At 54.3% G+C, this 14,420-nt stretch overlaps 1 protein-coding gene across 8 annotated transcripts in view; it reads right to left on the bottom strand.

Moving 5' to 3' along the window:
- Positions 1-14,420, bottom strand: part of SEPTIN5 (septin 5) — a 40,468-nt gene that overhangs the window by 1,737 nt on the left and 24,311 nt on the right. For 5 of the 8 annotated variants that reach the window (XM_050714300.1, XM_050714299.1, XM_050714298.1 and 2 more), the window contains exons 2-9: positions 5,944-6,040; positions 5,477-5,563; positions 4,966-5,089; positions 4,661-4,795; positions 3,878-3,995; positions 3,443-3,544; positions 2,451-2,547; positions 1,031-1,166 (exon numbers count right to left, since the gene is read on the bottom strand). In XM_050714300.1, the coding sequence (XP_050570257.1) occupies positions 1,031-1,166; positions 2,451-2,547; positions 3,443-3,544; positions 3,878-3,995; positions 4,661-4,795; positions 4,966-5,089; positions 5,477-5,563; positions 5,944-5,953 (809 nt within the window). In that variant the 5' untranslated portion in view covers positions 5,954-6,040. The other 3 variants (XM_035556950.2, XM_035556951.2, XM_035556952.2) reach the window with 3 other exon arrangements.

Genomic DNA, 14,420 nt, shown 5'->3' with positions numbered 1-14,420 from the left:
AACCCATATTCCACTGCTAGAAATGGCCATGCTGGTTTTCGCTGAGAAAGAAGCAGCCATGGCGTGAGAAACAGTACCAGAATTTTAAGCCGAGCAATTGCTTTTTCATCACTCTGTTCTTTTAATAGATACACAGCCTGTCTAAATAGCAACTGTGACACTTCTGACAGATCTCTAGTGTTTCACATGGTTATTTTGGGACTCCCTATTATCACTGTTGAAAAAGACAGGCTCATCTGCTATGCAAAAGTACTGGGATACAGCGTGTGTGAGCAGAACGTGCCAACCTGCACATTTACACACATGCTGGCCTGTTCCTCGGTGAAGTGCAGCTATTTCTGCTCTGCAACGTGGCAGCATGCAGTCACCCAGCCAGTTCAGGCAGGAAGTGAAGGGGATGGTTTACAACAGAAGAGCCAAAACCTATTTACAACTAAAATTTGTCACCAATATTTCAGTCATGGAAGGGAGAAGGAAAAGATATGACCTTCAAATGAAAAGCCCATGAGTGTTCTCTGTTTTCTGATCTCTGTGATTAGAACTACAGAGAATCTAATGCAACAGCAAGATAATGCAGAGAAATCTTTGGAGATGTGATAAGACTCTTGCTAATTGCTTAGGCTCCGTTGTCTGAGAAACAGCAGCATCCCAAGAGTCATGCTGTCTTTTGGACAGAACTGCAGATTGCAGAATGCCTTCTTCTTTGGCAATGCACATAGCAATAACCCACCAGAGAAATGGTTTATCTCACGTTTCATTAGGCTGGATGTATTTCGCCCAGTGCTAGGAACAGCTCTTCTAAAGAGCATTTACGGCCAGGCCTATTTCCCAAGATCTGTGTGGGGAATCCTTGGATAGGAACATGGATTCTCAGAAGCATCCTCACCATGAGCTAAGGCCGTGGGAGACAAGCTTGGATGTGCTGTATTACTTCCCAGGGCCATTCCCCAGAGAAGCTATTCTGAAAAAGCGATCCCCGCTCCACAGAGTGAGGTACCCCTGCAACCCCCAGGCAAAGTGGGGGACCCACCTGGTCATTTGCTGGATGCACTGAGCTCGGTAGTTCTCATAATGGACATCACAAGTGACATCCTTCAGGTCGTGCATGTGTGTCCGGATCAGCATGTTCCGCAGCTTCACAAAGTCACAGTGCGCCTGATTTTCCACTACAAAGCAAAACCAGGAGAGCACCTGGATGTCATACCTCGTCAGCCCCATCCTGGGAGTCCCTTCTCACTTCTCTGCACCAAGGCCTGGAATAATACTCCCCCAAGGGCCCCTTCCCCATCCATTCCCATTCTCTCCCTCCCAGTGCTGGGGACCTCCCCGCTGAGCCCAGCACAGGCCTCGATGGAGCTCTGCGCTCCTCAACCCTGAGGCCAGGCTGCTGAGGTCACTGCGTTCCCAGGACTTTTTCTGGGTAAGAGGGTTAATTAAGCACATATAGCAGAGCCCTGAGAGAATGCTGCTCCCAGGTACAGTGAATGTCATTATTATAACCCAGTGAAAGCAGCAACTGCTGGAGACAAACTGACCATCTCCTCAGACCTTAGGATTGATTGAAAGGCCACTGTAGGCAGGATGGTTTCCACCAGGGATCTTGAATCAGCCCCTGAGGTGCAGAGCCATTAGCAGGCAATAGACTAGAGAGCTGAAAAAGCTGCTGTTACCATGGGGAGCCAGGCCCCAGGCAGCCCTGTGGGAGTCTGGGGGAAAACGTGCTTGGTAGCTGTGCACTTGCCATGGTAATCTCCATTTCTCTCTCTGCAGGGCTGGGGGAAGCTGGCTGTGTGAAGCCCAGGGTTTCACAAAGCTGATCTCACTGCCAACTACCAACACTCTGACAGGTACAGCCCACTCAGCAGACAGCAAGAGAGAAGAGCCAGCAGCTGGGCAGCCCAAGCAGCTGACACCAACCCACAAGTGCACACAGAGGATTTGGGGATTGAAAGCTGCAATATCTAAAGCAATGTGCCAGCACCGGGGAGTCAGCAACAGCAGCAAAAGCCATTCCAGGGTTTTTCTACCTATGAAATTTCTCCCTTGAGAAGGGGAGAAAATTAGGGACAAACACACTGTGTGGCACCACAGCCTCCTGCCCTCTAGGTCTCGCTGCGGCTTGAAGGAACCTTCGCAGACTCAGCTCCATCCCCACAGCGGTGGCACCACATTCGGGCTCCTCCCTGGACGTGTGTTGCACAATGCACCATGGTTTCAGGGGCAGGGTGACTGCTCTACATGCAGCAACAGAGCAGGCAGCTCCCAGCACCTCTCTGTACTCTACCTTGTCCCCTGCCATGTGCCAAAGGTCGCACAGTTGGTCAACAGTTGGTCAAGGCTGCACAGAGGTGAACTCCCCACTGCAGTCCCTGCTGTACGTGCCCACCTCTGTCCTTGCCCATCCCTCCAGGCCCTGTGCTCAGTGCCAGGACCAGAGGCACTGTGCTTACCTTCCACAATGCCCCACGGGTACAGCCGTCCACGGACTCGCTGGCCTTTTGCTTCCACCACTGTGTTACTGCCGATGACAGCAAAGGGAGCACTCTCCTGGAACGAGAGGCATCGCTGAGCTTGTGGCTGCCCACACATCCCTCCTCCGAGGGCCGAGCTCAGGCAGAGCAGAACAGGAGGATGAAAGCATTGACAGGAAAGGCACGGGGATATCCACGCATCCCACAGCATGAGACAGCACAACACAATTATAGAGAAAAGCCTCAGGCACTAGGATCTGAAGGCAGCTTGATTCCCAGCCTGACATTCTCAGCTGTCCTGAGGAACACTGTCTCTGCAGGTGCCTGCATCTCTTTTTTGAGGGGAAACACTACAAGGAAGTCAGAGCAGAGAGGCTGGGACATCAAACAAGTGGGACAATGGAGGTCAAGAGCTCATCCAGGCAAGGAAGTACAGGCTGTGCTCCTCTCTGCTCAGAGCCCATGGCCTTTATCTGGCAGGAGAAACAAGGCCATACTGCACGCACACACTCAGCTTAGGAAAGGGTCAGGCCTGGACTGCTGGGGCCTCCAGCCAGGTCTGGGTGATCCTGCTGTCTCCCCCACACAACTGATGTATCAGAGTGGGGATGAGGCCTCCTCACCCACAAACTGTTCTTAGTTGCTGATGGCTTCGCTCAGAAATAGGTGCTTACAAGTGTCATACAACCCAGCCTCCACCTTATACAGGCTGGGATAGACCAAGGAAAGACTGACATTGCCTGGTAGGACACCTGAAGTCCCGTGTCTTTATGCTGCACTTCATGGCACCAGCGAGGACATCAGCCCTCTTCTCCAGGCCACCTACCACGTGAGCCAATATAGGTTGCCTCCTGCGTATCAGCAGCACAGCACGGGACTTTGGCACACACAGGGCAGCTCTGGCTCCTTCCAGAGCAACCAGCGTACCCAAGAGCCAGACTCTGCAGTCCCTTGATGAACTGATTCCTTACCTTCAGCTCTCTATCTTGCTGCTTGAACTCCTCATCTTCGTCAGAGTCACACTCAGGAAACTGATATACTTTAATGCCAAATTTGTCAATCTCTTCCCGGATCTGCGTCCATGCAAGACAAGAACAAAAAAAATGCAGCACTGAACAACACAGAAATGCTGAGTCTATTCCCTGTTTGTACTGCCATGTTTCCTGTAGAGCTGGCTTCTCTGCAGACACCACTTCCCTTCTCACAGGTATCACATAGCACTGCTGCAATTAGATCTGCAGGTACTATATATATATATATGTATATATATACACACACGCGCATACACTATAAATATATACGTACACACACACTTTTTTTTTTTTCCAGGTATACTGCTTTTCTCCTTCCTCAGCATATCCCTGCCACCATTTCAGGTATGCCCCTGTAGAGAAACACCATCTCACCCTCTCTTTTAGCTTCCGGATCTCAGAGGGGATCAGGCAGTCAGCTTTGGCAATGAGCGGCACAATGTTGACCTTCTCATGCAGAGCCTTCATGAACTCGACATCCACAGGCCTCAGCCTGCAGCAGGGATGAGGAGGGATGTGGTTAGCAAGGACACAACAGGCAGCTCCCCCTCCAGCCTCTCCCACTTCACCCATCAGCCCCAGCAAGAAGGGAAAAGGACAGCACTGTCACAAGAGTCTGGGGCAGCCCTCAGCTAGGGCTGCGTCTTCAGGAAAGCCGTCTCAGATTTTAGATGCTGAAACACGTCATGCAGACACAGGCTGAGCACTCACCTTACGGAATAAATATTGCCCAGGCCACAGCCACGGACCTCCTCCTGGCTGCCCTGTGCTGCAGGGAGCCAGCATGGCTGCTCCAGGCTAGGCTGGGACACAAGCCAGCAAGGTCTGGCAGGGACTGAAGGCAGCTTAAAACTCCCTTTCCTACCCATCAGTCAGGCTTAGGTAGATAGGAAGATACAAGTCTGCGTGGCACTGCTTCTCCTGATTTCTCTCTCAGGCCTGTGGCCTGTTTTTGATCAGCTCTGCCTGATCATGGGTAGTCTGTCATGTCAGCGAGGAGGGAGGCTGTGTAGGACTCAACAAGGGGAGCAGCTGGATGGCTCTTCACCTGTGTCAACAGCCTGGACACTGGACACAACACACTACGAGGCAATCCTGGGGCACAAGGGTCTTCCCCCCAGCCTGAGTCATACCCCATCCCAGAGCGGGGTGTCTCACCCGTGCCCGAAGGGCGAGATGAAGTAGAGGCAGCAATGCACTCGGTTGTCCTGGATGTTCTTCCTGTTCAGGCCGCTCTCATCACGGAAATACTGTTCAAACTGCTGGTCGATGTAGTCAGTGATGGGCTTCCAGCTGGGAACGAGAACTCAATCAAAACCAAATCACGTGTGTAACAGGACACTGTCTCCAGGGACTATGATGCAGCAGCATCCCGTCCCCACTGCCAAACCCCTTCCTGTGAAGCAGCCACAGAAAACAGATGTGGCCAAGGACTAAAAGTAAGGCAGCGCTGGCCTGCTCACCACTCAGTGTTGTTAACAGCATCTCCAAAGCCTGGTGTGTCCACTATGGTCAGCTTCAGCTTGACGCCCTTCTCCTCAATGTCCACTGTATGCTTCACAATCTCCACTGTCTGGTTGATTCTCTCTTTGAACAGGAATACATGAGTTAAGGCCAGCCATTAATGGTGGGGATCCCAACTCACACCCATGACGAGATGCTCCCCCCTTATCACTCAGCACAGGGACTAACACGGGTTTCAAAAAACCTTGACCATCCTCTAAGAAGCATCAAGGGAGGGGTGGTGAGGGAGACCAGCAGCAGGGGGACAGACCTCTGAGAAGGCACACAAACTTTCAAACTGCTTGTAGCCCAGCTGTTCTGAACATGTTCAGTCACTTTGGAAAGGAAATCCCTACCACACACTAGCACCCAAGAACAAAAGACTGAATCAAGGAGCCAAAGGACTGGTCCTTAGGACGGTACAGACTTGGGGATACAAGAACCCATTTGACTCCCTTTACCCCAACTTACCCTCTGCATTGAGGAGCTTTCTGTCTTTGTAGAGATCCGTCAGGAACAGGCTGTTCACGAGCGTGGATTTGCCCAGACCTGACTCTCCTAATTGACAGAGTGCAAAGGGGAGGAGGGAAAAGCAAACAACATGACCCACTAATTGACTTACAAATGAAACTCTGAACAAGGCTTTGAATCCTGAGCCAGAGGAAGTGAGAGATATGAGCTGTCTGGAGCTGTTTATGGGCATTACGTTTTTCCAGCAGTGGGAGGCCTTTTGCTGCAAGAAATCTCAATCCTTGTATAAAACCATCCTCCCTTCCCTTCCTTTCCCGCAGTTCCTGGCTGGTCCTGCCTTCACCACCCACCCAACCGCTCTTATGGAGAAGCTCAGTGCTCACTTGAGAGGGCTACAAGTGGTCAGGGTGGTCCCCCTCCACACACCCACCGTGCGGCCCAGCCTCCTCCAACCACGGCAGCCTCACCTGCAACCATCAGGGTGAAGTCGAAACCTTTCTTCACAGATTTCCGGTGGACCTGGTTCGGCAGAGTGGCAAAGCCCACGTACTGCTTCTCATGGTCCTGCAGGGCAGAGGTGGGCAGGAGAAGGTCAGGGTGTGCCACCACTCCTGCTTGAGCATCACAAAGCAACAGGGGATAGGATTCAAAGGATTCGAAAAGCCCTGAGGCAGAGCCAAGGGGTGGAGGAAGGATGGGTCCCTGCCCCAGCAGCAGTGTGGGACTCAGGGACTAGGCTCAGGTACTCCTGCCCTTCCTGCAGGTGCCTGGTGGCACCGAGAGCCACCTCCGCACAACCACTGCCTGGATCAGCTGCTCTCACTCGCACACGGGACCAGGCACAGCCTGCCTCCCCACCACAGAGCAGATCTGGGGCTGCTGCTGACAAACGTACCTCATAACTCTTTGCTGCTTCTGCACAGTCACCGCTCCCCAGGTCTTTCAGAGCCATTCGTGCACCTCTCCCAGCAGAGGCATGCAGCATGCAGCAGAGGGCTCTGTGTAATTAGCAAGAGGGGCTCGAGGTGTCCTGAGCCACGGCCAGATGAAGGCACGGTGGCTTGGCTTCTGCGTGACCTGGGAGGGGATTATTTCTTGCTGTGTCACAGCCACTCCTGGCTGAGTAAGAGGAAATCCTGCATAATCTCTGTTGTAATTTCTGAAGAGACTAAAGTTCAAGGAGCATGGCATGGGGGAAGATGCACAGGATGGGGGAAGATGCGCAGTATCTCTGCCTAGATAAGGTGCTTTTGGTGACAGTATTACACACGGTATTACTGGAGGATTACTTACTGCCCTACCAACGCCCAGACCCCGCTTCCTGTCACTCAGCACTCTTACCACGAAAAAGCCGCAGCCACCCCGAGGCCTGCTGTAGGCCCCGTACAAGTGCACCACACGCACGCAGAGAGCAGCACGTCCAGCGGCACTTCCCGAGCACACAGCACGCATCCTGCAGCCACCAGCAAACACCCAACCTGCGCTGCGTCCCGGGGTGCACCCCAAAGGTGAACACAGCTCGTCTATGGGGTCCACAGACCTGCTCCAGCTACTCCCCACGCTGGGCTCAGCACGTGGTCCTCCGCTCACAGCCTGGGTGGCTGCAGGTAGCTGCGGGCTGCATGGCTCCAGCCAGCCAGCTCCACCTGAGCACCCCTGGGGTTTCGCAGCACGCTCCCCCCACAGCAGTGTGTTCCCCTCCCCAGGGCCCATCGAAGCTGAAGGGTGGACAGAGACCCTGGCAAACACCTCCCTTCTTACAGGCTTTCCAAGCTAGACCCAAACACCTGAGCTAAAGACATCACAGACTCTGCATTTCAACATCACAGAATAAGTACACCCCTGGGGTTCACACCGCAGGCAAATCTACGGAGCCAGGAGTTCCTCCGAACCAGCCCTGGCTCCCACCCGGTCACACACCATCAAGCCGGCCTCCCTGCAGCTCCCTGGCACAGGTTCTCCAGGCACGGTGGGGAAGGTCTCTGTTCCCAAGGTTAACTGGCTCCATTCCTGGGCATGCACTCACACAGGTCACTGCCCTGTGTGTCGAGCTTAGGGCAGTGCTGGCTCTCACCTCTCATGGCGCGCTCAGGCCGACGGACACTGTCACTGCCTTCTAGAAATTCACCTTTCGTTTGGGTCTCAGAATTGGTCTCTTTTGCCCTGACAGAGGGACTGTGGGCTCTGGTTTTCACCTCACCTCCATGTTAATGTGGCAACGCTGCTTTACCACCCCACAGTTCAGAAAGGCAGGAAGGAACAGCACAAATAAATTAGAGAATTACACAGTGTCCAAAGCACTCTCCTGACAGCTCTAAGGGCTGAGTTAAAAAGCATTGGCATCCCACAGCAGCAGTACAGCAAGCAGTGAGGCCCCAGGATGAAAAGTGACGGCAGCCACTTACAGGAAAGCAATGTCTGCCTGGAGACACTGCACGGCCACCCAAAAGGCAAAGGGAAGACACGAGGTGTGCAAGGCAGGGTGAGAAATGTGTTCACAGCAAGATCAAGAAAACAAGATAAAACGGCCCCCTTCCACCCTTTCTGGCTGCTCTGGTTCCTGGTGAAACACAATCACAAATACAACCAAGGTGCACAAGTAACAGCCCGTGCCTCGCAGTGCATGGAGCAGCGAGTGGCACAGATGTGCAGCGTCCTGCCCCTTGTGCCAAGCTTTGCTTCAGGAGCACGAAAGAGACCTGCACCAACCTTTATCAGACTTTGGAAAGGCAACGATTACCTGCTCTCTGCAGTGACTTTACATGCCAAACAGCAATAGGCAGACACAATAAAACCGTGGCTGAGGCTTGGGGTGTGTTTCTGTTTCTTTGCTTTTTAAGCTAGATGACTAAAGGCTGACAACGGAGATACTGGGAAGCTGAGCTCTGGTGCAACCCTGCTTACTTCAGCCAAGTGCAACTGGCTGAACCTGATCTCTTGTTTCTGTTCAGCCCAACCAAGAAAATGGGGATTTATTGTAGCTCCAGTTACTTCCCCATAGCTCAGTGGAGTCAGGACAGTTTGCAAGAAGTGAGCAAATCCCAGCTGGTGCAGGATGCTGCCCTTTTCCCATGGCTCATGCGGTCATTTCCCTCAGAATAAGACAGAGCAGTGCTGAGCACAAGGTCAAGGGAAGGGCTTCCCTCTCACAGGGGAAGGCAGCCAGAGATGTGAGGGGAAGAGCCCCTTCCCTGGCCATGCCCCCCTCCAACCAGCCACAGACACACTGTGGAGACCCGGTGGCAGCCAGCGTGTCTGTGAAGGGAAGGGCCAGAGATGCAGGGCCAACAGAGGGGTGATCGCCTCCTTTAATAGCCATCCTCTTGGGAACAACAGCTCGGCCCCTGCACTGCGGTCAGCCTGTCCCATGGTTCTTCCCCAGCTTTGAGGCACCCAGCGTGTGCTCCCACCCTGGCCGTGTCAGGCACTTGTGACAGGCACACTCACCTGGGCTGCAGCCACCTTCACTAGCGTGCCAAGATCAACGTGGTGTGTAAGGAGCCCAGGTACCCTCCTGAGCTCGGTGCCTGCCTTCCTCAAGGCTCTACGCCACTCACCACCTTCGTTAGTGCACAGCATGGCTGCTGGCTGCAGAGCAACTGTGCTCAGGATGCAGAGCCCTGAAGGGGGCAAAGGGGGATGGGAGGGCTGGTGGAAGAAGGCAGGTGGCTTTCTGCGTAGTGAAAAGCTGAAATCCATTAATCAGACGGCAGACTTTGACTGACTGAGGGGCCTCCTAGAGGCACCACAGCGCCCTCCTCATGCTCCTGACCCCCGTGAGCAGCTCCCATCAGGCTGACAGGGGCCAGGACAGCTGGGCATGGAGCTGTGCTTCCCTCGCCAGCCCCAGCTGTCAGGAAGCAGCCCCGCCAGCAGCGCTCTGCTCCGCGGAGCCCCTCTCCCCAGCACCCTCTCCTCATGCTGCCTTTGTTCCCGTGCCTGGGAACGTGTCCCGCGCACCGCAGCAGAGGCCACCAAAAACGTGGCTGACCTCTGGGGCGTTGTTACAAACCAAAGCTTCCCAAGCCAAGCAAAACACATCTGTGCCCTCCCTCAGCACACGCACTACGGTTTGCTGAACATCACAGTGACACGCCGTGTCCTCACATCCTCCACCACCCCGCCGAGGTGCTGAGGTTCCCTGGCACACAGTGAGGTCAAGCCAAGGAACAAAGCACTGGTGGGTTCAGGTCCTGTTCCTATTTGGTCTACAGATCCCCATGACCGAGGTGTTTTGGGGGCTGTCTGCACTACCACGGAGAAAGGCAGGAAGGCAGCAAGGACTCCATCGCCCCCGATTCTTTCCTCATCTCCCTTGTGGATGTGCTGCTCAAAGCGATCCAGATCTCATGTGATTTTGCCACTTATCCTGGGGATAAATGAGGCTTGCAGAGTGCATTCAAAAGTGCTAAAATTAAACACCATAGGATTACAGAAAATCTGAAGAATGGCCCCTACCCTATCTCTGGAGCAAACCCCAGAAATGGTAAAGCTTGTGATGGGGTCCTGATGAACCTGCCCCCACCAAGGCCCCAAATATTCTATTCAGACCCTTCCTCTGAACCCTACAGAGCATGATGCCACTGTGCTGCCAGCCGCAGCACTTTGGGGGGCTGCAGTTCCCCCCCTCAGGGCTCTGTGCCCGTTACAGCACAAGCTGCCCAGCTCTCTCCCGGCCGCCCTTCCTCCAGCCGTTCCCCTCCGGCCAGGCACGGCCGCCGCCACATCCGCATCTGCACAAACCAGCAGGGCCCATTCCCAGAGGAGGGGCAGACCTCTGCATCCTTTCATTATCAGAAAGCTGCATAAATTAATGACACAAACAGCCCCCAGGGGATCCCCCATGTACATCTGCCTCCTCAGGCCCGGGGCTGAGTACGGAGCATTAGCCAAACCACCCGCCCACCAGCGTTCGGTGCAGCAGGAAGAAAACTGGCTAGCAAAGCACGGCTTTAACATAACGCAAACCAGGCTGCTTTGGGGCACACGCACAGCGCTAGCTCGTGCCCCGAGCCCCCCCAAGCGCACACACGCCATTCAGAGCAGGGAATCGCCATGTGAGATAACCGCCCAGAAATATGGCACGCATCTCCTAGCTGTCCGGGCTGCTCCCCTCCCTGAGTTGCCCGCAGGGTCCTTCTGTCCCCGGCCATCTCCCCCTTACCGGCTTCCTTCCGCTCCTCTGCTCCTCAGAGGTCTCATCTTGTGCCGCACACGTCTGCTCGGGCACCATCCTCCCCCCGCCTGTCCCCGCTGCTCCCTGGCTCGCAGGGTGCTATAAATACATCCCCGTACCTTCAGCTTGGCTGGGTGGCTTCGCTGTGCCTGCGTCCGGGGGGAAAGCAGCCTCTCCACTAACCGCTCCTGAATAATGATCGAATCCATAACCGCGGCCGGCAGGACGGACAGCCACCGCAGGCCAAGAAAAAAAAAACCCAACCCATGTGTTCCCTCCCAGCCTTCGCTAAATCCATGCGGCAGCCCCCCCGCCCACGCATGCACACACACGCAGGGCTGGCTTGGCTCGCCTCGGCGGCCCGCGAGGCGAGGAGCAGAGGCGAGCGGAGGAGAGGAGAGGAGAGGAGAGAAGAGGCAAGCGGGCTCCCACGGCAGCTGCCCGGGATTTCCTGCCTCTCCCTGTGCTGCGGGAGGAGCCTGCCAGCGAGGACAGGACAAAAGCCACCACGGCTGCAGGCCAGAGCCAATGCCTCTCGCTCTGCCAGCCTCCCGCAGAGAGGTTTTGCACGTACCGGCTGCTGTCCCAGCTCCGAGTCTGACTCCTCGAGTCAGCCGGAGGGTTTCTTGGATGTCCTGGTACAGTCAAGACAAAGGTTTGCTGCAAGGAAACTGCTCTTGGCAAAAATGTGCCGCTTCTGGCTGTGTGTACGGAAGACTAAGGGGTCCAGAAAATTCCCAAAAATCTGACTCCAGACTTAACCCCCTGGCCCCAATCCTGGTGGACGTGGGTCCCCCTCCACACAGTGCCAGTCCCTCTCTATTGCCCAGTCCAGGCACTATTGGAGCTTCACCTCTGAATCCACGTGTAACAGGCAGCTGGTGTGTTCTGCACCTTATAGCAACTGTTCCAGCTTTGGAGAAAATTCCAAAAAAAAAAAAAAAAAGTATCTGTGCGTTTGTTAAGCACAAGTAGCCAGCCTAGTAACAGCTTAGCATTCACAGAAAAATCATTTAAGCTTCAAGTTTAGGATTTGAACCCACATATAAGACCTGCACTTCAGCTTTTCTATGCAGCCATAGAAACTGAACATGAATTTATTTGAAACAAACACTTTTAATCTCATATAACCACATGATCCCAGAATCTGGGGGTTAATATCATGGCACTTATAATAGAGCCACATGAGATGGCAACACTGGTGGTGCTGGAGGAACCTGCAACTTGACACACGGGTTCCTGAGCAGCTTTCTGCCCACAAACAGGGCAGGATGCTGGCTCCCCGCTACACTCCTGCCTCTCTCCCAGCCCCAGCTCCTGCTGCTTTTCTGGGAGCCGCAGGTTTCCAGCAGCAACTGTAGAGAGCACGGGATCAGTGGGGCTGCCCTGCTCAGCCTCAGGCTGCAACCCAGGGCCCCAGCTTCACACCCCACACAGCTGATAGAAGGTTCTGCCGCAAGGTACAGAGATACCAGGAGATCTCCAGTGGCCTGGAGTCTGGGAGCAGCTGCAAGAGTAGAAAGGTCTTAGAAGCTGGGCTTCTGCACATACTGTACTGGGGGGAGACTGGACACAGAAAAAGAACGATGTTTTACCTACACTACCATCCTGCAAGCCGAGGAAAGGTGAGGAGTTGCAGGCATGAGGTTCTAGAGGCTGAGAAACATAAGAGGGAGAACTGGGAAACAATCCCAGAGAGGAAAACTCCCTCCCTGTGGCAGCTGTGATATCACATGCACAAAGCCTTTTTCCAAACGACCTTGCCCTACCGGTAGCATCCTTAAGTTCTGCTCACTGGGGTTTGTTCCCAGTCATTTCTGAGTGTAGTGGCCAAGCAGGTCTGGACTGAGATCCAGGTGTGGCAAGAGTTGCCACTTCTCGGAACAAGGCATTTTGCCTTGCCCCCTTATGGCAGCTCTTCCACTACTCTGAGGTCGTGTCCATTTTCAGGGGGTAGGTAACACTTACAATGTCCTCCCAGCTCAACAGTAGGTCAAGCCACACTCATGACACTTCTTTTCCCCCTCCAAGATTCACAATATCTGATTCCTGCTTCCCTGACTGGAGGACTCCACCACCACAGTCTGCAGCTTGTATATGACTGAGGAGCACTGAAGGTGTCACACTGTCTGTACCAGGCAGCGAGAGCAATGGCTTGGGGGTACACAAGAAACAAATCTGAACTTACTTGCAATAACACCGAGGTTCCACCAGTCCTTCCACCCCATAAACCACAATAGCTGCAACCAAACCCTCTCCAACCTCCATGAATTCTCGTGGCTTGAAAAACCCTTGTCTGAAGACCGCAGGCCACACGGCCACCAACCACAAGCATCTGCCTGGGCACAGGGAGGCACGCTGTGTCCTCACCAGCCCACTGCACCCAATGGGAGCATTCTTCTGAGCTACAATCACGGATGAAGTCAACAATGATTTGGTTGCGACAAAACCACAGTGTTGTTCATGGCCCCAGGAACCGTGCTGACGGTGCAGCCAGGAACAAGGAGCTTCTGTCTCCTGAGTGCCTTGAGCTCTCACATCACACACGGCTCTCAGGACTGGCAGCCGGGGAGGAATTCCAGCCAGGAGGCCACGCCTGGGAATGGAGAGAGCAGATCGGAAAAGAAACCCAGAAGGGAAGGTCTTTGCTACAGAGAGCACTGCATGGCCAGCGCTACGGCTTTCAAAGCACTGAAGGAGGGTTGATGGCTCCCAGACTCGGCCTCCTCTGCCCCTCCTAGAGATACTTATCTTGGCTCCTCTTCCACCCAGAGTCACCAAAGCAGAAGCAATGAGCCAAGGACAGGCTTGTGCCACACAGACGTGCTGCAGGGCACACCCAGTCATTGACTCAGGTTGGTCCATGTGCAAACCTCCAAAGATGGCCGGGCCAAACCTTATTTTGTCTTTGCCCTTTCTCATTTCCCCCCTCCCTTTTCACACAGGCCCTGGAAGTGCCCAGTAGAAGCTCTGACCTGCTCCTCCAACAAGAAGCCTGATGTACAACATCCTTGAGAGAGAAAAACAGCACAGAGGACATCTCACACGCTGTGAGCAGTGGAGCTCAGCAGGAAAACGCACATCTTCACCGTTCCAAAATATAAAGCGAAACCAAAGTGTCTTCTGCCACCAGCAGCAAGGGAAACGCAGCTGCAGGGTGCACCAAGCTGGCCCCACCTCACAGACCAGCCCTTCTTTGTCATGCTGCGACAGCAAAATAGACAAAAAGTCACCAACCAGTGCCATCAGGCACAGCCTGACCTCTCGGAGTTGCTGCTGCGTTGAGCACGTGCCTGCCAGCAAGGGGGCCAGGGCAGAGCCAAGGCATGTGCCCAGCTTTCTGCAAGGTTTCTCCTTTGGCTCGGGGCGGCTGCAGCCTGGGAGCTGCCCTGGGCAGGGGACGCAGCGTGTGGGAAGAGCTGTGGCTGCACACCAGCGGTGAGGGAGCGATGTCCTACTTTTCTGTTTGTTAAAGGAGATTTCTAGCCTGCAGGGCTGAAGACAGTCTCTGAGAAGAGGAGAGAAAACACATTAATTCATGGTTTTAGGTATAAACTCACAGAAGGCAAAATTTACCCCTGGACAGCTGGCCGGAGAATACAAAACCTCCCTGGGAGCAGCACATCAGCCTTGGGGGGGTGTGGCAAGCCCTCACACTGCACACCCACACCACACACCCGTCCGAGGAGCAAGGAGCCGCAGCTCAGTGGGGGCACTACCTGCAGGGAGACGCAGGGCACCCAGCACCCCAAAGCGGGGCTGGAAGCA

Source organism: Cygnus atratus, chromosome 17 (assembly GCF_013377495.2).
Source record: "Cygnus atratus isolate AKBS03 ecotype Queensland, Australia chromosome 17, CAtr_DNAZoo_HiC_assembly, whole genome shotgun sequence".
NCBI lineage: Eukaryota > Metazoa > Chordata > Aves > Anseriformes > Anatidae > Cygnus > Cygnus atratus.
The sequence above is the reverse complement of the archived record's forward strand: the minus strand, read 5'-3'. Positions and strand labels throughout refer to the sequence as shown.